This window comes from Carassius auratus, chromosome 19, assembly GCF_003368295.1.
Source record: "Carassius auratus strain Wakin chromosome 19, ASM336829v1, whole genome shotgun sequence".
Lineage (NCBI taxonomy): Eukaryota > Metazoa > Chordata > Actinopteri > Cypriniformes > Cyprinidae > Carassius > Carassius auratus.
The window spans coordinates 13,660,371-13,687,619 of record NC_039261.1 but is presented as its reverse complement, the minus strand read 5'-3'; the positions used below and the strand labels follow the sequence as shown (position 1 = coordinate 13,687,619).

At 37.1% G+C, this 27,249-nt stretch overlaps 2 protein-coding genes across 2 annotated transcripts; one reads left to right on the top strand and one right to left on the bottom strand.

Annotated features, from left to right (window-relative positions):
• The first annotated feature begins 457 nt into the window (after window positions 1–457).
• On the top strand, window positions 458–5,006 carry c1galt1a (core 1 synthase, glycoprotein-N-acetylgalactosamine 3-beta-galactosyltransferase 1a). Its single transcript, XM_026289023.1, has 3 exons — window positions 458–627; window positions 1,844–2,508; window positions 4,120–5,006. Exons 1-3 carry the CDS (start codon window positions 486–488, stop codon window positions 4,273–4,275), a joined length of 963 nt encoding a protein of 320 aa, XP_026144808.1. The 5' UTR covers window positions 458–485; the 3' UTR covers window positions 4,276–5,006.
• Window positions 5,007–5,087: 81 nt separating this feature from the next.
• LOC113119491 (collagen alpha-1(XXVIII) chain-like) lies at window positions 5,088–27,128 on the bottom strand. The gene is made up of 35 exons (XM_026289022.1): window positions 26,784–27,128; window positions 25,840–25,991; window positions 20,843–21,408; window positions 20,490–20,510; window positions 20,166–20,225; window positions 18,341–18,394; window positions 18,214–18,258; window positions 18,080–18,106; window positions 17,902–17,946; window positions 17,771–17,815; window positions 14,739–14,792; window positions 14,575–14,643; window positions 14,186–14,254; window positions 13,999–14,067; window positions 13,766–13,834; window positions 13,618–13,686; window positions 13,451–13,519; window positions 12,981–13,049; window positions 12,805–12,876; window positions 12,541–12,609; window positions 11,129–11,200; window positions 10,731–10,799; window positions 10,464–10,532; window positions 10,315–10,383; window positions 10,163–10,231; window positions 9,989–10,057; window positions 9,841–9,909; window positions 9,668–9,736; window positions 9,482–9,562; window positions 8,559–8,594; window positions 8,437–8,473; window positions 7,797–8,351; window positions 7,562–7,713; window positions 6,246–6,501; window positions 5,088–6,144 (listed from the first exon to the last, which is right to left on the bottom strand). The coding sequence occupies exons 2-35, from the start codon at window positions 25,958–25,960 to the stop codon at window positions 5,972–5,974; spliced, it is 3,507 nt and encodes a 1,168-aa protein (XP_026144807.1). The 5' UTR covers window positions 25,961–25,991; window positions 26,784–27,128; the 3' UTR covers window positions 5,088–5,971.
• Window positions 27,129–27,249: the final 121 nt, after the last annotated feature.

Sequence of the window (27,249 nt, the reverse complement as noted above, 5' to 3'; positions counted from 1 at the left end):
TTCTGTCATTAATTACTCACCCTCATGTCACAAAGTTGTTTACGTTATGTTCTGGGGTTCTGTCACATGAACAGTTTTACCGAAGTCCTTACTATATATCTGTGTTAATCGTGGTAATATCCTTGCTGTCTATGGAGGGTCAGAGAGCTCTCGGATGTCATCAAACATATCTTAATTTGTGTTCTGAAGATGAACGGAGGTCCTACAGGTTTGGAACGACATATGGGTGAGTAATTCATGACAGAATTTTCATTTTTGGGTGAACTAACCCTTTAAGAATATAATATAATATAATATAATAAACATGAGGGGAAATAACTTACTGGCTTTGCATATACTGATGTAAATTATGCAACCTAGATTGCAGAACTTGTTGCACAATCTGTAAAGTCATCTGTGTGTTTAAGGGCAGTACGTGTGGAGCATTGATGTTATATTTGCTTGAATGAGTTGAAGAAGCAGCTTTTATCATACGTGCGTAAGACATGAGTTCATTTAAGCAGCACATTTTATTTTTATGTGGCGTAGCAGTGAGTATCCTTCTCTCAATAATGTATTCATGGGTTTTAAGGACTCTGACACCTTCATTTGCTTTGAATGGTAATAAACCTGCGGTAAAACATACAGGTAAGACAAAGGCTTTTCTCTCTACTCTTACATGTGTAATCAGCTACAACCACAGTAAATAAAACAGAAGGAGAAAGGGGACAGAAGATAGACATAGCATACTAGTGTATACTCTAACTATTACTGCGGTATGTAGCATTTACTGCTCAGAATATGCACATTTATGTATAGAATAGAATATCTATTATCTACTACACTTAAGTCAAATCGAATCAGCTTTATTTATATAGCACTTTATATAATACAGATTGTTTTAAAGCAGCTTTCACAGTGATAAACAAGATCACTGAACATAATGATTCATTGTTGAAAATAGATTTCAGTAGTAAAGACAATAGTAAACTGTTTTAAACTACTTTTATTACTTGTTATAGACTTAAAATATAAATAAAAAAGTAGTAACGTAATTTCATAAATCTATTGTTTTTGAAATATGGTTGAAATAAGTGCACTGCTAAGAGTACTGATAAGCAGTAAAGCTGCAATATTTAAATTATTAAATTAAATTTAAATTATTTGTAATGAAACATTTAAAACAATGAAGTTGCATTTTATGATATATTAATATTAAATATATCAAATCAGAGTAGCTGCAGTTGAAAAAAAAATCAAGTGCTTTACATGTGCTTTAGTGTGTAAATCAACTCATCAAATTAAGTGTACTTCTTTAAAGCACCATTAAAACATAATGATTTGAAATGTACTTTAAAGTAAAACTTTTACTTTGGTATTATTGCATGTTTTAAAGGTGTACGTAAGTGTTAATAAACTTTTATTACATTTATATTATCTGCAAGTACAGTTTTTTGAAAATTTGACACATCAAGTGCACAATCAATTCAGTTATGCACATTCCTTCATCAGAATAATTATTAAACTTGTTAATTAGCATTTTTTAAAAACATTTGCACAAACAAACATGTTTTAACATTTGAATAATGTGAAGAAAATTTATATATATATATATATTATTAAAATATGATACAGCTTTCATTCACATCAATGGGGCGTAATGCATTATGTGATACAGTGCCTTAGTGCTCCGTAGTATACATGCATACTTCGATAAATTTACGCAAAGTATTCCTTGCATGCTGTGTGCATACTACACACAGTTCATAATGCTAAAATAGCATTATTTATTAGGTCGTTCTCTGCATGACATTTAATGGCCAGTCTCTTTCTGTTTCTAAGCTTAACTCTAATGTTTTTCCAGCTGTGAGCAGAAGAACCGCGCTGGAGTTCAGCCAGAAGGTCAGAGTGTTGTGCTGGGTAATGACACAGCCCAAACACCTGAAGTCCAGAACCCAACATATCCGTGCCACATGGGGCAAACGCTGCAACATCGTTCTGTACATGAGCTCGGAGGCGTCCGATTTCCCCACGGTAGGGCTCAACGTGTCAGAAGGACGCAGTCAACTCTACTGGAAGACCATACGGGCCTTCCAGCACATCCACACGCACCATCTGGACCATGCTGATTGGTTCCTCAAAGCTGACGATGACACGTTTGTTGTCCTTGAGAATTTGCGCTACGGTTTGTCCAAGCACAACACGGAGGAGCCGCTGTATTTTGGACGTAGGTACACACCATTCATCGCACAGGGCTACATGAGCGGAGGAGCTGGTTACGTCCTCAGTAAGGAAGCCTTGAGGAGATTCGTGAAGGGCTTTGCTGATGGGCTTTGCACACACAACACGGAAACTGAGGATGTTGGTTTGGGAAAATGCATGGAGACAATGAAAGTTCAGATGGGTGATTCCAGGGACGTTTTGGGGAGACAAACCTTTCATCCATACCCTCCAGATTATTACCTGCCCAGACAGACACGCAGACCACGACCCTGGTATCTCCTCTATGAGCATTACCAACCGGTTGAGGTAAGAATGAGAATGAGGCTGGAATTACCTAGGCTTTTGCCCCAATTTATAGTCTGCAGGAGTCAATGCTAGGCTGCCAAATTTATGCAGTCAGAGTTTACATATTTTACAGAAGATCGTGTGGTGTATGATGGCCACATACTTCACCCAAAAATAAAAAATTGCTGAAATTTGACTCACCCTCATTCCATCCAAAATGTATATGAGTTTGTTTGTTGAAATATTGAAAACAAAACAGAACAAACTATGAATAAAGGCCTCCTGTACCAAATCAAGAAAAAATATCCATATTTAAAATGTTATAAACAGCTTTCTTTCACTTCTGCTAACTGTCGTAGGCATTTGCGTAGCGCGCACCTGTGATTAGTGACAAATGCAGAAGCACGATGGAAAGAGCAAAATGTTGGTCACAAATTAGAAAGCACAAAACTAGGATTTGGAAAGAAAAATGTCAGAGCAGTTCCATGTAAGCCAAGAGGAGACTGGTTTTCCTTTGGTAAAGTTAGAAAACTTAGCATTCTTTGCTCCTGTAAAACAAACGTTAGTTTTTCGCAATCCGGCAGAAAGGCAGCCTCTCGTGAGCGTGCGTATGACAGTCAGCGGAAGCCACGCAAAACTGTTTATCAATTTAAATATGGATTTTTTTCTTTTTTAACACATTGATTGCTACAGGAGGCCTTTATTCATCCCCCGGAGCTGTGTTAGGTGCATTTTATGCGTGAGCTTTATTTGACTACTTTTGGACTGTTGACCAAAAACACATGCTAATGTCATTATAAAGCTTGGAAGAGCAAGGACATTATTTAATATAATTTAAATCCCATTTGAAAGAAGAAGGTCATATACAGTAAAACATGAGCTCATTTTTTTGGGTGAACAAGCCCTTTATAGAAACTTAGAGGTCACCCTCAAGTCCTCAGTGCACACATGCTAATACTGTGAACAGCTTATCGGCTCCAAGTCTCGTGTCCAAGGACCTGGAAATGGTAACTTAATATCAGACTTATCAAGCGGATGCTAGTAGATGAGAGTTTTCTAAGTAAGACATGTTCCTGAATAAACATACGTTGTTGATCCTGGAACAACATCCTTGATCTGTTAAATGATCTTGAACTAAAACTTTCTGGAGATAGCTGCATATTAGCATATTAGGCTCTCTCTAACAACTTTGTTGTGTTAATTGCAGTGTTGTTTAACAAGGATGTTGATCCAGGAACATGTTTGCTACATTTGGTAACTCTATATTCTACATCTTATCTAATGATTTTTACTTTTGCATGGTTGATCCGTTCAAAGTGGTGTATGTGTCAGTATATAGCACAAGACTATTATTTACAGAAAAATAAATAAGGTTACCTTGAAACCCCCTTGGAACGAAAATCTGCCTTTTTCACATAAACTGGGTAATGAACAATCAGTCAGATGAAAATATAACCAGAATACAGTAAAAACAAATTCAATGTATATCCAGTTTCAGTAAAGATTTAGGTCTAGATAGTCTCTAAAAGAGAGAAGCATGAAATAGATTAATATATTTAACCTTTCTTTTCAGATGGAAATCAATCGATTGCTCCTTATGTTAAACACATTGTTCTTTTCTTGTGTTTTTAGGGCCCTGGATGCTGTTCAGATTTAGCCATCTCTTTCCACTACATAGACGCAGTGCAAATGCACACTTTAGAGTACTACACCTATCACTTACGCCCATATGGATATAAACACAGATTTCAGCCAGATGAACACTTAAATAATAGAACTAACATCTAAGCTAACAATAAGACAGCTTTCAAAACGTAATCTTTATGAGTGAAATTTATTGATACATGTAGACTGCACTGTACCATTAAATGTAAATCACGTTATATTTATTGTTCTATACAATGTTAAGACAGGTTTTTATAAAAAGTTACAGACTAACAACTTTATTGTCCGAAACATTAATAACATAAGCTTTGGAAACACAGTGGTTTGCTTCATCATAGTCCAAATGTAAAAGTATGTAAGACAAGAAAAGCGTTGGTTAATCCAGACTTTGGGTGTCAAATAATTGATGGAAATTATGTTAATAATACAATATAATACAAATTTAACATACAATAAGAGTTTAACACAGATTTTTAATGTTAGGCTTTTTGCATTTTAAGTACACAAGCACTCAAAATGACACACATAAATGATTTTGTCATGATCCGTGCTAGAAGTAGGCTGATGCTATCTTGTACACAGTATTAGTCATTTTGTGCAGTGCTTTTTTCCAGTATAAAGCAGGGACATATTGTTAGCTTCTCAACATTAGCTCTGGTTGAAATTAAAATACATTTATATAATATTAAAATATGTATATGTATTTAATCAATTATGTTCTGAAAACAAGGGGTGTACTAGCACGAGCATTGGGAATGGTGTTCAAGGAAAAAATGAAAATTTACTGAAAATTTCAGTCAAGTCAAGATGTAGATGAGTTTTCTTCATCTGAACAGATTTGGAGAAATGTAGCATTGCATCACTTGCTCACCAGTGGATCCCTTTTGCAGTGAATGGGTGCCGTCAGAATGAGAGTCCTAACATCTGATAAAAACATCACAATAATTCACAAGTAATTCACACCACTCCAGTCCATTAGTTAAAATCTTGTGAAGAGAAAAAGTTCAAACTGCTTAAGAGTACTTTACACGTAATATTGCTTTCTTCAGTGAAAAAGAAGTCTGAATCAGGAGAGATATACTGTAAGCACAAATCAAGCCCCACTTACTGTACAAGTGAAAACAATTCTAAACAAATATGTGGGTGGATTTTGATGTGAGAAAACAACAAAGAATTGGACTTTATCACCGGAAGAAGCGTTATTATAAATTATGGACTGATATTCTGCCCAGAATTGATGGTTTAAAACCTTTGCTTCTAATAAACACACATCTTGATTCTCTTCACAAGATGTGGAATGGAGTGGTGTGAATAACCTCTGATTTATTGTGATGTTTTTGGACGTTCATTCTGACGGCACCCATTCACTGCACAGGATCCACTGTTGAGCAAGTGATGCATTAGAAGAAACAGAATCTGCATCTTGGATGACCCGATGGATGAGTACATTTTCAGCAAATTCTCATTTTGGGGTGAACTATACCTTTAGCCGAAATCACAATTAACAGAAATATATTCTATGGAAGGAATATCAAAAAATAAAGAAATCTGTAAAACATTCAGTGCGACTAGGGAAGATTTTGGTACTCTGAATATACATGTCATTTTCTAGAAAATGGAGCAGCACTAGTCTAGTAAACAATATTTAAAATAGTGTTGACCCAAAGGACAAATCTGATCTAAAGTCAGTGTACAGTAGCAGGAATCCTTACTCTTCTCATAAAACCCCTGTACGACAATGAACATGTATCTGCATTGTGCATGATTGCAAAGTCGTGAATCTGCTGAAGGAAGGCCTGTGCTCCATTGTGAGGGGATGTTATGTCTCTACACAAACGTTTTGACAAAGGTCTTCCGTCTCAAAGCGGTTCCTGTTCCCTTGGCAGCCACCATACCAGAACTGAGCGCATGCGTTGGCCTCCGGATCGTAGTACCACATCACCCTGTACTCCCGACACGGCCCGGGATCCAATCCCTGCCTACAGCCTGCCTCTGAAAAACAACAGCAACATCGCATTGCATTCACAATGCCTGTTAATACCAGGAGTAAACATCAGTCTGCCTACATGTGTAGTGTAAGCAAGTGTGTTTACCTTTCATGAAATCGTTAGGCTGAGGGGCCGGTGGAGGTAGAGTCCGTGGTGGTGGACTGATTTCGGAAACAGGCCGCCAGTTTATGGGCGTCTGGGGTCCCACTACTGAGATGGAGGACTGTCTCGTCTTATCTCCAACTGGGGCATCTGTCACCTTAGGAAGCTCAGTTAAAGATCCATCTACAAAGAGTGTCCAGTCGTTCTCGTCATAGTCATCTGGAGAAGAAGTGGTCTCAAACTCTGTTGGAAGTGCATTCTGTGAAAAAGAAATTTACAAATTTGCGGCGTTGGAGCAGGCAGCACATCTCATCTTGAAACAAAAGCTCTTTCCAGCAAAATGAACACAATGTAAGACCAGTCTTTGGGGTAACATTACAAGTAACGCAATTTATCAGATTACTTTACCAGTAACTTAAAAAAAATAATGCATTACATTTAAATTTGTGAAATATCTGAGTTACTTTTTCCAAATAAGCAGCACAGGTTACTTTGTTTCCCTATTTATTCACTAGCTGTTTCCATCCAAAGATGCAAATTAAACTTTTGCGCAAAACTGGAATATCGCATAAAACATTTGGGAATAAAGCACCGTTCCCATCCAACGACTTAAAGAGAACAAAATAATCACTTCTTCATAAACTGGCACTACATTTCACTACATATAAGAAAGACAAAAACAACATAAAGATGCTGTGAATGAAATCGGTCCGCTGGTTTGTCAAGGTATCCTGTCTCATAGCGCAAAGTCATATGACTTTTTCAATGCGCATGATGGAATTTATTTAGTAAATGTGTTTCCATCGTAGTATGCACGCAGTTTTTCTTATCGGATAAAAAGTTTATCCCACTCAGTCATTTTTAGAATTTAAGCGCATCTTCGCAATTCCATTCAGTGTTTTTTTATGCAATAATCCAAAATGCACATAAAAATAGACTGAGACTTCACCCAAAAGGGTTTTTACCTTTGCCAAAAATATAACCTTTGGGTTTTTGTTATTATAAAAAACAAGCAAGCCCAGCCAAGGTGACGAAAAGTAACACAAAAGTAATGTACTGCATTGCTTTCCATAAAAAGTAACTAAGTAATGCAATTAGTTGTTTTTTTTTACTACTACGAGGGAACAAACTATTAAGTCACAGGAACAAATCCTTAATTCGTGGTCACAACATGTTTGTTTTTTTCTGCATTTCATGTGCAGGGCTCCGAACTAAGTTTATATTTGAGTTTATTTTGTGTATGAGTATACATAGAGAATTTATTTGCTATATCAGAATGTATTAGTGTCTTTATATAGAAGTAAATAAAAAAAAATGACCTCTTTGTCATCTGTGATAAAATAACTTCTGGTGGGAGCCTCAGTTCTGTCTGGAACTGGCTCAGGCTCAAATGGAGGGAATGCTTTTCCATTTCCAAAGAGCGGTCCATCGACACTCTCACAGATCTGACTCAGCAGTTTACTCTCCAGTGCTGAAAAATCACAACAAGACAGAATAAAACAAATCGAATTGAGTCAATTACACCATATTTAAAAGAAATACAGGCATACGTACTGTGCAGGCTCATGAAGTCATCAATCAAGTAGACATAATTTTCATCAGGATCAGATGCCAAAATGTTCATCTCAGTCTTAAACTCTGTATACTGGGCATCTCTGCTGTTCATGATGCCAACTACAAAGATTTCAGTCCCAGCATTGTGAGCCTCTTCCGCTGCATCTTTCAGCCTCACTGAATCCCGCTTGTCGGCCAGACCGTCGGTCAGCAAGATGGCAATCTTTCTCGCACCCGGCCGTGCTGCTCGGAAGAGCTGAGTGGCCCGAAGGATGGCGCTGCCCGTGAAGGTGCCCTCGCCCATGTACTGCATCCTGCGCACAGCAGCTTTAACACTTGCCTGGTCGGACAGCTGTTGAAGGCTGGTCACCACCACATCCACACGACTGAAGAGCACCACCCCAGCACGGGTGGCTTCATGGCTCACAGACATCCGATCGATCAGAGCGTTCACGAAATCCTTCACCAGCTCAAAGTTCTCCGGACCTACGCTCTCTGAGCCGTCGATGATAAAGACCAGCTCCAGAGGACCCGTCCTGCATTTCAGACCACATCCTGAGAGAAAACACACAACAAGTAAGTGCACCCACCTAATACCTATATATAGTTTTTTGCTTGAAAAACAGGGATGGTTATATACCACATATTTCCCGGATTATTCTGATCACCTGGTCTCTCTGTGGGATCAAATTCAGTGTATGTTATTTATACAATAGGAGTCAGAGTTATGAAAAAAAGGTTGAATATAAATCTTTGACTCACAGATAGGCCGGGCTCTCCCTTCTCTCCTGGTTTTCCCTATAATTTAAGTTCAGTTTTATTATTAACAGAATCAGTTTTTCAGGTATGATCTACATTATCCTGAAACCTCAGGTTTGGGTAAATACTAAATTAATGCTGGCTTAAAATCTGTTGTGGTTCCATTAGTGGAGTGGTGTGGTCACATTTATTGTTGTCCGTCAAATTTCATGGGCGAAATACAGTTATTTTAGGAATCTACGTGAATTAAGATTTGAGCAATTTGAGCAATTTCCTCAGATTATCCTGATGTCCGTGTGCAATGTTGGATAGTAGATAATGCTGGAGCATATTATTGTAATGTACTGAACATCTTTCAAGTATCTCTGTATGTTACAGTGTGTTTTTATAATTTGACTCTTCGACCCTGCTCCTAGAGAGCCACTGTCCTGCAAAGTTTATTTCCTCAACACACTTCCCTTAGATTTTTTTAAGCAGCTTTAAAGACCCTGATAAACTGATTCAAGTGTGTTTGATAAGGACTGGAGGTAAACTGCAGGACAGTTGGATCTCCATGAGAAGAGTTAAATATCTCTGGTGTAAGGTTAGTGGTTTTTCATGTGCGTTTAACCCAGAAACAGTGTTGTAGTGATCAAAACTGAACTCTGTCTCGAGTCTGTTTATGAAACCATATATATATATATCAATGGTCTTGTCATGGACTCGTTTGTCTTGACTTGGATTCGAGACCAAGTCCGGTTTTGAGTACTAAAACATGCTTGCGGTTAGTGGTATGTGGTCCATTCAGACTATCTGTAGGTCTTTGTCTGGACTTGGACTCTATTCTGGTCTTAACCTTGACTTGGACTCAAACTTTGTCAACTCTGCCTGACAAATCATTCAAACATTAACTGGAACTGAATGTGAAACTAGTAACTGGATATTACCTTGGCTCCTGTTTGTCCAGGCATCCCATGTTCTCCTCCCTCTCCTTTTCTTCCACGTTCCCCTGTAAGGCCCCTGTCACCCTGAAACCATCAGATTTTGTTATTTTAGCAATGCATTTGAAAAGGAACATAGTATTAACTACACTGACATATAATACAGCTGGCCAGTGTTTGTCTCTCTCGTACCTTCTCTCCGGGCAGACCATCACCTGGAGGCCCTCTGGGGCCAGGGGGCCCTTGAAACCCACGATCTCCCTGTGATCACAAAATGTTAATTTAGCAGTCTAAGCTTCTGTGTGGTTAAGTGTTTTGCTCGTTGTCCAAGCGGATTGAGCTATAATAAGGCCTTTTGTCCTTACCTTGGGACCCTGAATTCCCTCTCCTGGAGGTCCTGGAAGACCAAGAGCACCAGGCTGGCCAACTGCACCCTATAAAAATCTCATAGTAATCAACGATGAATATATTCTGAGCCCACGCACAATTTTTTTTTAAGGAGTGTTATTGAACCTTTGGTCCCATCAGTCCAATCCCTGGAGGTCCTGAAGGGCCGGTTGCTCCAGGTGAGCCCCGGTCTCCCTGAAATCAACAACTACATCATTTAAAGGAAAAACTAGACTAGTCTTTGCAGTCTTTCTGTAAGACAGAGTAATCATTTATTGCGAACTGAAAAATGACAGATACCTTTGGTCCAGGAATTCCTTGTCCTTCAGGTCCAACTTCCCCTTGCGGCCCAGGCAATCCTGGAAGCCCCTGAGAATATATCTTATGTATAGCTGTTACTGGTCTTGTTTTCTGTGTTGCTCTTATCAAAGGATGTGTCTGCTTTCACGCACCTGTGGTCCGGGGTAACCCTCCCCTTTCATTCCTTGTGGCCCCACTGGTCCTGAACTTCCTCTGTCACCCTGAAACATGCCAACATAGATTTGATTAGGTCACAAAGAATCATATTTAACCATGTAGTAATAGTCTTTGAGGCTATAACCTTAGGGCCTGTGGTCCCGACACCTGGCTCTCCAACTGGACCCGGGGGGCCTGCAGGTCCTGGCTCTCCCTAACAAAAAAAAAACAGACAACCAACATAATGCTTAAGAGCATATGTACAATACATACAGTAATGTATGACATTAGGTTAGAATGCAAATAGCAAAATGCAAAAACGATATTTACATTTAGTACAAATATTACTTCTTTTTACACTTTGTGTGAATAGCGTCTATCACTGTTTAAACCTAGTGAGACATATTCGCACCTTTGGACCAGGTAATCCTCGACCTGGAGGTCCTCGTAAACCCATCATGCCTAAACTTCCTGGTTCTCCCTAGGCATGAAAGAAATCTTTTATTACCAGTTTTTAAAATATGTTTCTGGAGTATATAAGAAAACATGAATGGTGAGAGATTTTTGAGTTTCAGTGTATTTTATGAGTTTATGGTTTTTATGTGTGAATATTCTCACAACCCAGCATGTCTGTTAAAGGACTGATTATGAGCAGCCATAAAAGTGTACATCCAAACCCTAAAGATCTTTTATGAACTCTTTAAAAGTCATCTGACTTTCAATCCTCTAAACACAACGACATGGACATTAACCTTCACATTCCCAATGCAAAATCAGTATGTTTTTAAGCTCTGTCACTGTCCCACCCACCTTGGCCCCCGGGGGTCCTGCTGCTCCTGCACTTCCTGGGAGACCCCGAGGTCCTCTGTCCCCTCGGTTCCCCTTGTGGAGAGATTCACAAACAAAATTTACAGTGACATTTTCCACTTTAGTACATTCTGATGGGACAGTATTTGAGGATTGTTCAGCTTTTTAGCTGTAAATAACATGATATGTTACTAATACTAATTTATTTTGAGACGAAAGCATCATGAATACAGTCCAGATTACATTTTACCCCAAAATCAAAATGCAAAAATAAGATATCATATTCCTTCATAGAGAAAATGTCTCAGAAGTCTAAAAGTGAAATGTTATTAGGGATTTTAAGAACTTTAAAAGTCTCTAAGGACTAGAAGGATTTTTATTCTCATTTCTCATCGAAAATGTAAAACAATATTTAAAAAATCACTACAATATTACATTTTTACAAAGATTCTGCATTGTTACTAAAGTCTTCAGTGTCACATGATCCTTCAGAAATCATTCTAATATTCTGATTTGCTGCTCAAGAAACGTTTCTTATTGATATCAATTATTTCTGCTTATTAGGAAGAGTATTTATTTTTATTAATTAAATACAAATATGTTGTAATATTTGCATTTTTTTATGTGAACTACAAATTGGACCTTGCTGGTTTTGTAATATTCCTAAAATAATCTTATAAAATATCTGGTGTCAGACATATTTCCATCATTTAAAATGGTTACTACCTGTGTTAAACAGACTTTGAATCAATAAGTTCATACTGTAATGTAAAGCTTGCATTTAATGGCAGGAAATATATGACCCTGGACCACAAAACCATTCATCAGTGTCAATTTTTCAAAGCTTTCCACTGATGTATGGTTTAATTAGATTGGCCAATATTTGTAAAAAAATACAACTATTTGAAAATCTGGAATCTGAGGGAGCAAAAAATAAATAAATAAAAAAAAATACTGAGAAAATGGCCTTTGAAGTTGTCCAAATAAATTCTTAGCAATGCATATTACTAATCAAAAATGAAGTTTTTTATATATTTAAGGTAGGGGATTCACAAAATATTTTCATGGAACATGATCTTTAGTTAATATCCTAATGATTTTTGGCATAAACGTAAAATCAATAATTTTGACCCATACAATATTTTTTTGGCTATTGCTAAAAATATATCCCAACGACTTAAGACTTCTTTTGTGGTCCAGGGTCACATATATTACTCCCACTGTTACCCAAACTAAGAATATTAGTTTCTGGAAATGGCCATTTACAAGCGTGACTCAATGTTAATAAATGTATGCTGTCAATCACTGTTTGGCATTTACATATCAGTAACTTTTTATCATATTAGTCACTTGATCTATGCATGTAGTTGTGGTAACAAAAAAATAAAATAAAAAACCATAGAGCATCATTGTACCTTCTCACCAGGAATACCTCTCCCGGCTGAGCCCTCTGGACCTCGAGCACCAGGTACACCCACCTCACCCTAACATATGAACAGAATATAGAAACGCCAGGTGAGTAACTATGTTTGCACTCATAAAACAGATAAGAAAGAATTATAGTTCTTAGACACACCTTAAAACAGCATATGACTTCATATGACATTCATTCATTTTTAAAAGCCAAACCACTGGTTACATTTTTTATTAAATCTTTGACCCAGGACATTGTGTTCTACCTTTGGACCCACAGATCCGTCTTCACCTGGGATACCAGGAATACCAGGTGATCCGTCTGGGCCTGGTTCTCCCTAAAGTCATAAAACCAATATATATCGCTGGTGTTTACTCAAATGAAAATATAGAAACAGATAATATTTTATTTAGAATGTAAGGACATTGAAATTGTACATACTTTTGGTCCTGGTTCTCCCATTCCTCTCTCACCTTGTGGTCCAGGTTCTCCTGGAAAGCCCTGATCACCCTGCGATCAAATGTGTATATATTGTATATTTACAAAATTACATTTTCATAATTAAAAATTTCAAAAGTTTCCATTTGATTAAAAATGTAGCACTTTTGTTACATGCTTTTGTCAATGTTGTTTGTTTAGCTTAATTTTTTTTTTTAATTCAGCTTTATTTTTAGTCATTTTAGAACTTCAGCTCATTCATTTCTGTTAGGTGCCAAGGCAACATTTCACATTTTTGTAAAAATACAAAAAATTCACTTTAATCACCAAAATGTTTCTTTTTGAGTGAACATCACTTAAATGTGGTTTACTTATGATAATATGGATTGAAAGTACTTCTTAAGAATACTCTCTAAAGATACATCTTTGCACACACACACACACACACACACACACACACACACACTCTGTACCTTAGTGCCAGCCATACCCACTCCAGCGGGGCCTCTTGGGCCAGGTGGTCCTATGGGTCCCGGGTCTCCCTGCAGTGAGAAACACTATATCAAAAAGTGCCACACTATGATTTCTTATAGAAATAATGTAGGATGCAGCCTATGGATACATAAAAACTTCTCTTTGCCTTTTCACCCTGGAGCCCAGCCCCTGGAAACCCCATCAGTCCAGGCAAACCCGGTTCCCCTGTGTTACCCTGCAGAAGAAAGGAACAGCTAGTGTCTTATTACACTCCACAACAGCATGTTTCTTGTTAAACTGAGATTATACTATACCTTATCACCCTTGATGCTAATCCCAGGAGGTCCACGTCCACCCTTAGGACCCTCAAATCCCCTTTCACCCTGAAACGTGGTGAACAACAGTCCATCAGTACATGATCCTCTAGCAGTCGCATCAGTGCTAATGAGCAGACTCTTGTAAAAGACACATTATTACACTTAAACGTGAACTGAATGTAATATTTTCAGACACTAAATTGCATGTAAACGTTGTTGTTAACTCGTGCCTTCGATCCTGGTAAACCCTCTCCGGGAAACCCTTGGTTGCCTTGAACTCCTGGAGGTCCTGGTGGGCCCTAATAAACAGATACTAAATATAAGTGTGTTATATATACATATACAATGTCTGATAGTTTCCTGTTACATGTCTGAGGATGTGTATCTCCCTGTAAAGGTTACTGACGGATCACTTACAGCCAGTCCTGGCTCGCCGATACCAACGGGCCCAGTCGGCCCAGGTCTGCCTTGGCCACCTTTTTCCCCCTTTTAAAACACAAAGAGGATGTCAAAATATGATTCCATTGTAAATATACAATAATAATTGCATATTGATACACCACCATTCAAAAGTTTAGGATTTGATGAGATGTTTTTAAGTGTTCAAGTCTATTATGCCCACCAAGGCTGCATTAAATTGATTAAAATAGAGTAAAAAAATAATATTGTGAGAAATTATTATTATTCTACTGTAATATATTTTAAAATGTAATGTATTCCTGTGATCAAAGCTGAATTCTCAGCATCATTACTCCAGTCTTCAGTGATCCTTCAGAAATTATAAGAGTATCTTGTCCTTCGATTACCTTTGCACCAGGAAACCCAACCCCTGGGTCCCCCGGAGGGCCGTTGGGTCCGCTAGGTCCTCGCTCACCCTGTAATAGATGTCTCTGTCATTCCATGTCCTATCATTTTCATGTTTATCGTTAATAATATGGTATCACTTCCTAATGGTGAGAGGCAGCCTTACTTTCGGTCCGCTGGGACCCTCGGGGCCAGAGTCTCCAGGGTGTCCACTCAGTCCCTGCAACACACAGGCATTCAAGCATTGCTCTATATTATATAATTCACTTAAAAATAATTACACTTCATCTATGAGTCCACTATACTGACAGAGTGTGTGTTTTGATCTGTTAAAGGACTTTTACCATTCATTACAAACTCATTCTTAATGATAGCATTTGTGACATGCTTTCTAGAAATAAAGTATTAGTGATAGAGGGGCTGTCTATTACTGACAGACACATCTTGATCTAGATTCCTGTTCTATGTTTAGTAATTAACTTCGCTTAGAAAATACAACTCATAGAACTCAAATCTTAAAAAACTACTCATTGGGATTAGGGTTAGGGTCATAGATCAGTCGTCCGATCTTTACTAAATTTTGCACGTATCAGCAGGGCATGGTGCAAGTTCAAAAGGATTTCGATTTGTCTAAATGTTATTCAATGAAAAGATATTTAATGGTCTTCCATTGCTAATTTTTCATGAACCGAGCTATCCACTGAACACATGATACACTACAGGACATTCAGATCAACGTCACCTATGTGGGGCATCTGAAATTCCTTAATAATGCTTTAACCATATAGTGAACTGTTGATTTGATAACATAATATGGCTCGGCTAAAGCCAATCAGATTTTAAATCTGCAAAGCTGGCTGTTAAAATACTGCAAATTTGTACATTGTGTAAAAATTTGTATATGCAATACATTTTGTGAAAATCATCCAGAAGATGATGCTGTTCTTTATGGAAGCCTGTTTCTGCCACTGAATTAAAAAAGGAAGATTTGCTACTTTTTATCTCACAATTCTGAGTTTTTGCGAGTCCACTTCTGACGTTTTTTTTTTTTTTTTTTTTCATTGAATTGCAGGTTTTAAAGACGAATTATGAACAACAATTACTAACAACCATGTCAAAATGGCAAGATATGAACTCACAATTCTGACTTTTTTCGATCAAAATTGCATAATATAAACTTGCAAATGCAAGTAATAAAAGGAGAATTGCGCCATAGAAACTTGCAATTGCGAGAAAGTCAGAATTACAACTTTTTTTTTTTCAGAATTGTGAGATATTAACTTGCAATTATTAGTTTCAAAGACCAAGAGGGAAAATAGAGTGACTATATTCTCACATTTTATATCTCCCAATTTGGACTTTACAATACACAATTGTGAATTTATATCATGCAATTTTAAATTTCTGTCATAATTCTGAGAAAATAAGTCAAGATTACATTAAAAAAATGAGAACTGAACTGGCATAAACTCACAATAGTAAGATAAAAAGTCAGAGTTGGTGGATAAAGAGTCGCAGTTACCTTCTTCTTTATTCAGTGGTGGAAACAGGCTTCCATAATTGTAAGCAAATTATTGTATTGAGGTCAATTGTTTAGCACATTTAATTTTTTTTTTTAGATCTGGCCTATTTGGATTAATGATATAGTTTGTGCGCAAATTTGAAATTTAATTCAATTTCATTTAATAATAATTTATGCATTTATCAGACACTTTTATCCAAAGCAACTTACAGTCTTACTTACAGACTTATAGACTTTAAAACTTATTTAAAAAATAATAAAATACATGCAAAGATATGGACATTCTTACATGTTACATGTATTTCTGATGCTTAGACAGCACACAGCAAATTGTAAGTTATCAGACATTTCAAGTTTGAATAACCGAATAACTTAATATGTAGTAAACAAATGCATATAAATTCATATCTCTGTTGTGCATTTTCAGAATTGCGTGTATTTCTGGTAGACTATTCAATTAAACCGTATAAATGGTTTAATGCAGACCTTGACCCAAATTGGTCAGCTTGTTTCCAGAAATTGTAGCTGCCGGACAAGGATAATAAAGCTAGCCGTGCCATCACTTATGGTGTGTTTTGGTTGGACACATGACAGCCAGACAGATTCCCCGTCACCAGAGAATAGACTGTGTGGGAAACTGAAGCTCTCTGAATCTGAACCTGCTGCTGTCATCACACCGAAAGCACAGGGACAGAGACTGAAGGAGGAGGGCAGGAGATAGTAACCCCTGTCCCTATACTAATCCAGAGGAACAAAGACAGCCGTCAGAGAGGAACAAAGGCCTGTAGGCCTGGATTCACTGCTGTAGCTATGTAACATTAGTGGAAGAACAGCACTTCATTCCTCCATCACATTCCATCAGTGCAGAGACCGGAGAGATCGTCCGACTGTGTGAGTCTGATCGAGCATGACCTTATTCTGCATCCCTATTCCTACCCCAAACCAAAACATAACTATCTGATTAACTATTAATAAGCAGATCATTAGGGGTTTATAGAGGCAAGAGTCATAGTTAATGGTTTATTAATAGTGAAAATTAGACCTTAAGATATAGTGGGACCGAAAAAAATACTTGATTAAATTTGGCATTAAGAATTTTTTTTACATTAATTTTCAACTCAAATACTTATTACTGTAATGCTAAATTATCAATATTGAAACTAATAATAATACTAACCTGTGTGTATTAAATACTAAAATAATAAAATAAAACAGATATATCATATTATGTCATATTCCAGTCCAGTCGATTTTTTTTATGTTTTTAAAAAGGTTTGTTATGTTCACCAAGGCTGCATTTCAAAATAGAGTAAAACATTAGATATAAAATATTAGAACCTAATATTGTGAAATATTATCACAATTTAAAATAACTGTAATACAATTTTACATTTATGTTCTTATATTCAATTGTAAAAAAAAATAGAATATATTTATTATATAATAATATATTATATGTAAAAATCAGAATTTTTGGCAGCCATTACTTCAAACTTTTTAATTTATTTCGATTTTAAACCATTAATATTATAATATTCAAATCATGTTTTTTTTTATTTTTATTTTTTTTTACAGTACTACGAATAACTGTCACCAAAATAATGCCACAATGCCACAAATCATTATGGTAAATCAAGGTAAATTCATGCATATATGACAAACTTGATAAAGGCAACCTGATCTCCTCGGGGTCCACGTGGTCCTGGAGGTCCATCCGAACCCTGTGGGAATGAAAGACAGGCTCATCATGATACACCGTGGGTCACATACACCCCACAGATCCAGAGAATCATCTCATAAAACCTACTTGATCTCCTTTTATCCCCGGGGTGCCACATTCTCCTTTCCCGCCCTACAGAACGGAGAGAGAGTGACAGAAAATGTCATTGTCCTGCTGTCTGATATCATCTGTTCACTTCACCATCAGGCTGATGTTTTAAAAGCATGCCAGCTTCATGTGAATTCATTAAGTCAAATATACTTGCCTTTTCTCCTTTTGATCCTGGTCTTCCCTGCAATAAAAGAAGCAAGAACTTGATCAGTCAGAGACCCAGCAATGAACATACAAGTAAAAAGTATATTCATAACTTTTTTAGAGTAATATATCAGGATATAATACCCTTAGACCCTCTAATCCTGGACGTCCATTTAAGCCTGCCTCTCCCTATGGAGAAACAGAGGAAATCAGATCTGAAAACACCACAACTTGCCAAAAATAAGACAGAATTAGTGCACTAAAAACTTACTTTAGATCCTTTAACACCAGGTGGCCCATCGAATCCTGGATCGCCTGGTTTACCCTAATATTTACACGAAATTACAGCAGACATGATTGTTAAAGAATATGGTTAGATAAACGTTTCTTTGTGCAACTGAATGATATTGATTGACAAGAGCAGGCCTTTCCCACTCGGTTCAGTAAGAGTCGGTGGATTTGATTTGTGTTGATACGAGATGTTTTGTTTCGTTCATCTCTGCATAATCCGCTGGTGTTGACCTTTAACCTTCCGTGAAGCACCTGCTACACTTTCAGTGTGGGAAACACTTGCTAGTCTTTCATGTGCCGCCCTGAATCCACCTGCTATGTGCTGGCCTTAAACCAGAGCTTTCAGAGCGACAGAGTTAACCGCTTCATCAAACACAGCTCAGAGAAAGGATTAACACTTCTTCCTCAAACAGTTTGAACTCTGTTTGTTTCGTCTACATCACAGGCCTGATGTCTGTATTCTGAAACACCATTCAGAGGATTCAGATTACCTTTTACAGATACAGCTAAGAAATTATGCCAGGTGCAATGCTGTTTTTTAGTTTCATACATATTTTTGTTAGTTTTAATTTTTAACATTTATTTCAGTTTAAGTGTTTTGTTATTTTAGCACATCAAAGTTAAACTAACTCAAAAAAAATGAAATAAAATAAGTTTATATATATATAGCAGCCTGATCACATAGCAGCCTGATCAAATGCTAATTTTGGAAAAAAAATTCAAACAGCACTTTTGCATCTGAACTATATATATATATATATATATATATATATATATATATATATATATATATATATATATATATATATATATATATATATATATATATATATATATATATATATATATATATATATATATATATATATACATATATATATATATACTGTCTCTTATGTTCATCAAGGTTGTATTTATTTGATCAAAAATACTGAAATTAGTGTAATATTTTTATATATTTTTAATACTATATATTTTCAATTTCTAATACTGGTTTCCTATTTTAATATATTTAAAATATACATTATTTCTGTGTCGCAGCGCTGAATTTTCAGCATCATTCCTCCAGTCTTCAGCGTCACATGATCCTTCAGAAATCAGTATAATATGATGATTTATTATCAGTTGAAAATGTTGTGCTGCTTAATATTTTTTTGATCTTGTGATAATTGTTTCTTTGATTCTATGATAAATAAAAAGTAAAAAAGAACAGCATTTGTTTTAAATAGAAACCGTTTCTAACAATATAAGTCTTTGATATGACATTTTATCCATTTAACACATCCTTGCTGAATTAAAGTATTAAAATTAAGAACAAATATACAGCTACCAAACTTTTGAATAGTGGTGTATATTGTAACACAAAATAAAATTTTTCCTTTATCACGGAATGCTGGAACAAGTATATGTCCCAAAACATATTAAGCAGCACAACTGTATCCAACACTGATTATAAATCAGCATATTATAATGATTTCTGAAGGGCCAAATGACGCTGAAGACTGGAGTAAATACTGAAATAGATACTGAAAATTCAGCACTGCTTCACAGGAATAGATTATATTTTCAAGTATACTGAAACCGAAAACTCTAGCAATAATATTTCACAAAAAAAAAAAAATTCTGTATTTTTGATCCATTAGATACAGCCTTGAGGAGCATAAGAAACTTCTGGGTTATGTTGATGCTTTTGTAATTATGAATATCTATAGAAATTGCATAGTTTTATTAATCTGCAGACATAGCTGGGTGTGATATGATGAGAACTGACTGTGGAAATATACACAGTGTTGATGTAAACTCACTGGATTTCCAGGAAGACCTCTCTCTCCTTTGTCACACTGACAGGATTTGGGTTGTGGACACTGTTACAGAGAGAGAGAAAAAATCCCTTAGAGATGAATGATATGCCATCACTGTATTATGTGGCACCGCAGGATATATTTTTATTTTGTACTAAAACTATTTCAACTCAAATAAATATTCTCAGTGCAATACTGTACGATCAGTACAGTCAGTCGACCTTTATCAGAAAATGACTCCATAATTTTGTAAAAAAGTAAACCATATTTATTTTGAAAAACAAACTTATACACTTTCAAATGTTTTTATGAAGCAACTATACTTACAAATGTGTTCGCAAATTCACTCTGTAAAAGAGAAAAGAGAGCATTGTAGACTGAACTGAACAAATGTGTAAACCATTAACAGATACATACATATTTTGAGGGGACTGTGATGTTTTTCATATGTGATGACAACTATGTATTAAAATTACTTTTTACGACCATAGTTTTTTAATCACATAGATTACATAGATTATGTGCATGAAATGGTGTATTACAGCTCCCCCGGTATTTAGATTAATTTTTATTCAATGTATATTTTTGCACTTTACCACCCCTTTTGAGCTTTAGGTACCCATCCATCGTCCATCTTCCACATCCTCTAGGTGAAACCGGCCCTGTCTCTAAACACTCACCAGTTCCCTGAAGAGCTTGTCATCCAGCAGTGGGTCAGTGAGGCTGAACAGGTGCTGCTGAGGTGGTGCGCTGGCGATCGACCTCAGTATACCATTGTCCTGCTCGTCTCGTGTGGATCCCGACAGCCCAATGACAAACATACGGATGTTTTGGTTCTTGGCATCTGCGGCTGCACTCACAGCACTGGGGCTGCGCGGGTGGTCCACCCCATTTGTCAACATAAGCACTGCTCTTAGGCTGCTGGTCGACGTCTGCTGGGTGAAGAGCCGAGTGGCATTTGAGATGGCGTAAGCTGAGTAAGTGCCATGACCGATGTAAGTCATGACATCCACTCGGCTGTGGAACACGTCGATGTCCTGCCAGTCGCGGAAGTTGTGCTCCACTGAGACAGTGCTGCTGTACTGCAGGAGGGCGAGTCTCACCCGCATACGCCAGCCGGACACCTGGAGCTGCATCAGCCTGGTGCTGAAGCGCAGGACAAACTCCCTCTGCCTCTCAAACTGAAGCATTTTGGCATTCTCTGAACCGTCCACTAAAAACGCCAACTCCACTGGACAGAACAGAGCTGCAGGAAAATAAATTAAACTATTACAGATTAGAGAAGACAGGCAGACAGGCATAAAGACGAGAAAGACAGAGAGACAGAAGAGTAAGATGGACAGATGGTAGAAAGACAGACAGACAGAAGAGAAGGATGGACATGTAGACAGATAAAAAGACAAGAAACAAGACAGACATAAAGACCACTAAAAAGGCAGACAGACAGACAGAAGAGAAAGATGGACAGGTAGAAAGACATTGAGACAGACAGACTAAAGAGAAAGATGAACAGGTAGACAGAAGACAAAAACAGACGGACAGACAGGTAGAAAGACATTCAGACAGAGACAGACAGAAGAGAAAATGGACAGACAGATAGAAAGAGATTCAAACAGAGATAGACAGACTAGAGAGAAAGATGAACAGGTAGACAGAAGACAAAAACAGACAGACAGACTGGTAGAAAGACATTCAGACAGAGATAGACAGAATAAAGAGAAAGACAGAAAGATAGAAAGACATTCAGACAGAGATAGACAGACTAAGAGAAAGACGGAGAGACAGATAGAAAGACATTTAGACAGAGATAGACAGACTAAAGAGAAAGACGGAGAGACAGATAGAAAGACATTTAGACAGAGATAGACTAAAGAGAAAGACGGAGAGACAGAAAGACATTCAGACAAAGACATACAGACAGAAGAGAAAGATGGACAGATAGAAAGACATTCAGACAGAGATAGACAGACTGAAGAGAAAGACAGACAGATAGAAAGACATTCAGACAGAGATAGACAGACTAAAGAGAAAGACGGAGAGACAGATAGAAAGACATTCAGACAGAGATAGACAGACTAAAGAGAAAGACGGAGAGACAGATAGAAAGACATTCAGACAGAGATAGACAGACTAAAGAGAAAGACGGAGAGACAGATAGAAAGACATTCAGACAGAGACAGACAGACTAAAGAGAAAGACAGAAAGATAGAAAGACATTCAGACAGAGAGACAGACTAAAGAGAAAGACGGAGAGACAGATAGAAAGACATTCAAACAGAGATAGACAGACTAAAGAGAAAGACAGAAAGATAGAAAGACATTCAGACAGAGATAGACAGACTAAAGAGAAAGACGGAGAGACAGATAGAAAGACATTCAGACAGAGATAGACAGACTAAAGAGAAAGACGGAGAGACAGATAGAAAGACATTCAGACAGAGAGACAGACTAAAGAGAAAGACGGAGAGACAGAAAGACATTCAGACAGAGACAGACAGACAGAAGAGAAAGAGAGACAGATAGAAAGACATTCAAACAGAGATAGACAGACTAAAGAGAAAGACAGAGAGACAGATAGAAAGACATTCAGACAGAGATAGACAGACTAAAGAGAAAGACGGAGAGACAGATAGAAAGACATTCAGACAGAGATAGACAGACTAAAGAGAAAGACAGAAAGATAGAAAGACATTCAGACAGAGATAGACAGACTAAAGAGAAAGACGGAGAGACAGATAGAAAGACATTCAGACAGAGATAGACAGACTAAAGAGAAAGACGGAGAGACAGAAAGACATTCAGACAGAGACAGACAGACAGAAGAGAAAGAGAGACAGATAGAAAGACATTCAGACAGAGATAGACAGACTAAAGAGAAAGACGGAGAGACAGAAAGACATTCAGACAGAGACAGACAGACAGACAGAAGAGAAAGATGGACAGATAGAAAGACATTCAGACAGAGATAGACAGACTAAAGAGAAAAAGACAGACAGACAGACAGATAGAAAGACATTCAGACAGAGACAGACAGACAGAAGAGAAAGATGGACAGACAGAAGAGAAAGACATTCAGACAGAGATAGACAGACTAAAGAGAAAGACGGAGAGACAGATAGAAAGACATTCAGACAGAGATAGACAGACTAAAGAGAAAGACGGAGAGACAGATAGAAAGACATTCAGACAGAGATAGACAGACTAAAGAGAAAGACGGAGAGACAGATAGAAAGACATTCAGACAGAGACAGACAGACTAAAGAGAAAGACAGAAAGATAGAAAGACATTCAGACAGAGAGACAGACTAAAGAGAAAGACGGAGAGACAGATAGAAAGACATTCAGACAGAGATAGACAGACTAAAGAGAAAGACAGAAAGATAGAAAGACATTCAGACAGAGATAGACAGACTAAAGAGAAAGACGGAGAGACAGATAGAAAGACATTCAGACAGAGATAGACAGACTAAAGAGAAAGACGGAGAGACAGAAAGACATTCAGACAGAGACAGACAGACAGAAGAGAAAGAGAGACAGATAGAAAGACATTCAAACAGAGATAGACAGACTAAAGAGAAAGACGGAGAGACAGATAGAAAGACATTCAGACAGAGATAGACAGACTAAAGAGAAAGACGGAGAGACAGATAGAAAGAAATTCAGACAGAGACAGACAGACTAAAGAGAAAGACAGAAAGATAGAAAGACATTCAGACAGAGATAGACAGACTAAAGAGAAAGACGGAGAGACAGATAGAAAGACATTCAGACAGAGATAGATAGACTAAAGAGAAAGACAGAAAGATAGAAAGACATTCAGACAGAGATAGACAGACTAAAGAGAAAGACGGAGAGACAGATAGAAAGACATTCAGACAGAGATAGACAGACTAAAGAGAAAGACAGAAAGATAGAAAGACATTCAGACAGAGATAGACAGACTAAAGAGAAAGACGGAGAGACATTCAGACATTCAGACAGAGATAGACAGACTAAAGAGAAAAAGACAGACAGACAGACAGATAGAAAGACATTCAGACAGAGACAGACAGACAGAAGAGAAAGATGGACAGACATATAGAAAGACATTCAGACAGAGATAGACAGACTAAAGAGAAAGACGGAGAGACAGATAGAAAGACATTCAGACAGAGATAGACAGACTAAAGAGAAAGACGGAGAGACAGATAGAAAGACATTCAGACAGAGACAGACAGACTAAAGAGAAAGACAGAAAGATAGAAAGACATTCAGACAGAGAGACAGACTAAAGAGAAAGACGGAGAGACAGATAGAAAGACATTCAGACAGAGATAGACAGACTAAAGAGAAAGACAGAAAGATAGAAAGACATTCAGACAGAGATAGACAGACTAAAGAGAAAGACGGAGAGACAGATAGAAAGACATTCAGACAGAGATAGACAGACTAAAGAGAAAGACGGAGAGACAGAAAGACATTCAGACAGAGACAGACAGACAGAAGAGAAAGAGAGACAGATAGAAAGACATTCAAACAGAGATAGACAGACTAAAGAGAAAGACGGAGAGACAGATAGAAAGACATTCAGACAGAGATAGACAGACTAAAGAGAAAGACGGAGAGACAGATAGAAAGACATTCAGACAGAGACAGACAGACTAAAGAGAAAGACAGAAAGATAGAAAGACATTCAGACAGAGATAGACAGACTAAAGAGAAAGACGGAGAGACAGATAGAAAGACATTCAGACAGAGATAGACAGACTAAAGAGAAAGACAGAAAGATAGAAAGACATTCAGACAGAGATAGACAGACTAAAGAGAAAGACGGAGAGACAGATAGAAAGACATTCAGACAGAGATAGACAGACTAAAGAGAAAGACAGAAAGATAGAAAGACATTCAGACAGAGATAGACAGACTAAAGAGAAAGACGGAGAGACATTCAGACATTCAGACAGAGACAGACAGACAGACAGAAGAGAAAGATGGACAGATAGAAAGACATTCAGACAGAGATAGACAGACTAAAGAGAAAAAGACAGACAGACAGACAGATAGAAAGACATTCAGACAGAGACAGACAGACAGAAGAGAAAGATGGAAAGACATATAGAAAGACATTCAGACAGAGATAGACAGACTAAAGAGAAAGACGGAGAGACAGATAGAAAGACATTCAGACAGAGATAGACAGACTAAAGAGAAAGACGGAGAGACAGATAGAAAGACATTCAGACAGAGATAGACTAAAGAGAAAGATGAACAGGTAGACAGAAGACAAAAACAGACAGACAGACAGGTAGAAAGACAGAAGAGAAAAGAGGAAAGAAAGAAAGTATACATATTTCTAATTATTTTACAGATCTGTTTTTGTTTTATGTATTATATATATATATTTTTTTATTCCTTATACTTGTAATGTACAATGCTTTGGCAATGCTGCAAGTCATGCCAATAAAGCTCATTTGAATTTAACATTTGACAGAAGAGAAATTTAGACAGACAGACAGAAGAAAAAGGTAGACCAGTAGAAAGATGGACAGGCACAAGTGAAAGATGGACAGACAGATGTTAGGAAGACAGACAAACAGAAGAGAAAGACCGGCCTTTAGAAGGACGAACAGACAGACAGGTTAAAAGGTAGAAAATGACAGACAGACAAACAAACAAACAAAAAAATAGTGTTTCTTACTTTTGACTTCATTCTGCATGACAGTGTTGTCTGGCTTCTGTCTGTTTTTTCTTCTGTTCTGGTTTCTAGCACTAGAGGACAGTATCAGCAGCAGGACACACAGCATCACACCACACTGCATCCTTCCTGCTTATTCTCCACCGCTCTACAAACTGATCAGATATCTGTTTTAGTGTTTAATACATCACTGGAAAAATCTCCCTAAGATAGTGTATTTATCGTTTGACATCACATCATGACTATAATAAAATCCGCTAGCCTGTCTTATAGTAGATGGACAAACAATGCAAATGCTAAATATACTTTCATTAAAGCAGTTAGCCAAGTGTGGCTATTTTCTCTAAAACTTTTTATCCATGGTAATATCTCTGTAATGCATGGCCCTGAATAGTTTTTTTTTTAATAATCAATGTTTCCAAGCCAACTCCAGTCCAGTTTATATTTATAAGTAGATAATAGTTTATTTCAGTGATTAATAGTTTTTTTTTTTTTTGCAATCCACCTTGACTTTAGAAATGCTTAGGGGTCAGAAAGGGCGTATCCTATGAACTCTCCTGAGGCTGTCATGCACGTGGCCTGTCCATTTCAGCCCTGAAGCTGCTACAAAATCACTTCAGCTGGTAATATTTACATTTTATTTCATAATGATGTTATCCTTCTTTTTACACCTGAACGCATATTTTATCCATGTTTTTTTAAAGTCAAGTTCAACTCCTTCTGTCCTATAACAGATATTAATAAAAAATAATTAAACGATTAATTAAATATCAGATTAATTTCATATTTAGCACATAATTATATTAATATTTTATTAATAAACTTTTCAACTTCACATTATATCAAGAGCTGTAACACAAAATAAAAATGTGCTTTCTTGTGTCCAAGAAAATATCGAATATCATCTGAAAATGTAACAGTAGGCATTTATTATAATGGATCCTTACCAAAATGCTGACTGCTGTGTGTACTGTCCGTCTCCTTAATAATCCAGTGCAATCACTGAGGTCCAGTTACATCCTCACGGTGTGTGCTATCACTGTATGAAAGAGCTAGAGGCAGAACAGGCAAAGTGTCATCGCGGCCAGGCATATAATCTGTGAATAACCCAGTAATACCCTCTCCAGACTCTGTCAGAGCTCAGTGACAGTAACCGGCTCACTGCTCTGGGACTCAATGAGTTAAACCCCCTTTTGTCGGTGGATAGGGAGGGCGATTATTCTGACAGCTTTGATTCCTGTACTCCATTTATCCATGTCTTTTCAACCATTAGCTCACAGAGATGGTGTAAAAAATCCCTGAAAAAAAAAAAAAGTCTATCTGAAATTAAACTGCATTACTAATATAGCATTAATTAATAGCTTTTCTCTAACTTTGATGAAACTATGGGCAGATGGAAAATCCTCTGGGAAA

Excerpts from the sequence above, each read along its gene's own strand:
- LOC113119491 (XM_026289022.1), bottom strand. The coding sequence starts at position 25,960 with ATGCAGTGTGGTGTGATGCTGTGTGTCCTGCTGCTGATACTGTCCTCT. Across the intron at positions 18,395-20,165 it reads GAGGTCTTCCTGGAAATCCA|GGTAAACCAGGCGATCCAGG; the intron begins GTGAGTTTACAT and ends TGTAAATATTAG. Across the intron at positions 12,877-12,980 it reads TGGGAGAACCAGGACCAAAA|GGAGAACCAGGCCCAGACGG; the intron begins GTATGTACAATT and ends TTATGACTTTAG.
- c1galt1a (XM_026289023.1), top strand. The coding sequence starts at position 486 with ATGAGTTCATTTAAGCAGCACATTTTATTTTTATGTGGCGTAGCAGTG. Across the intron at positions 628-1,843 it reads ACCTGCGGTAAAACATACAG|CTGTGAGCAGAAGAACCGCG; the intron begins GTAAGACAAAGG and ends ATGTTTTTCCAG. Across the intron at positions 2,509-4,119 it reads AGCATTACCAACCGGTTGAG|GGCCCTGGATGCTGTTCAGA; the intron begins GTAAGAATGAGA and ends TTGTGTTTTTAG.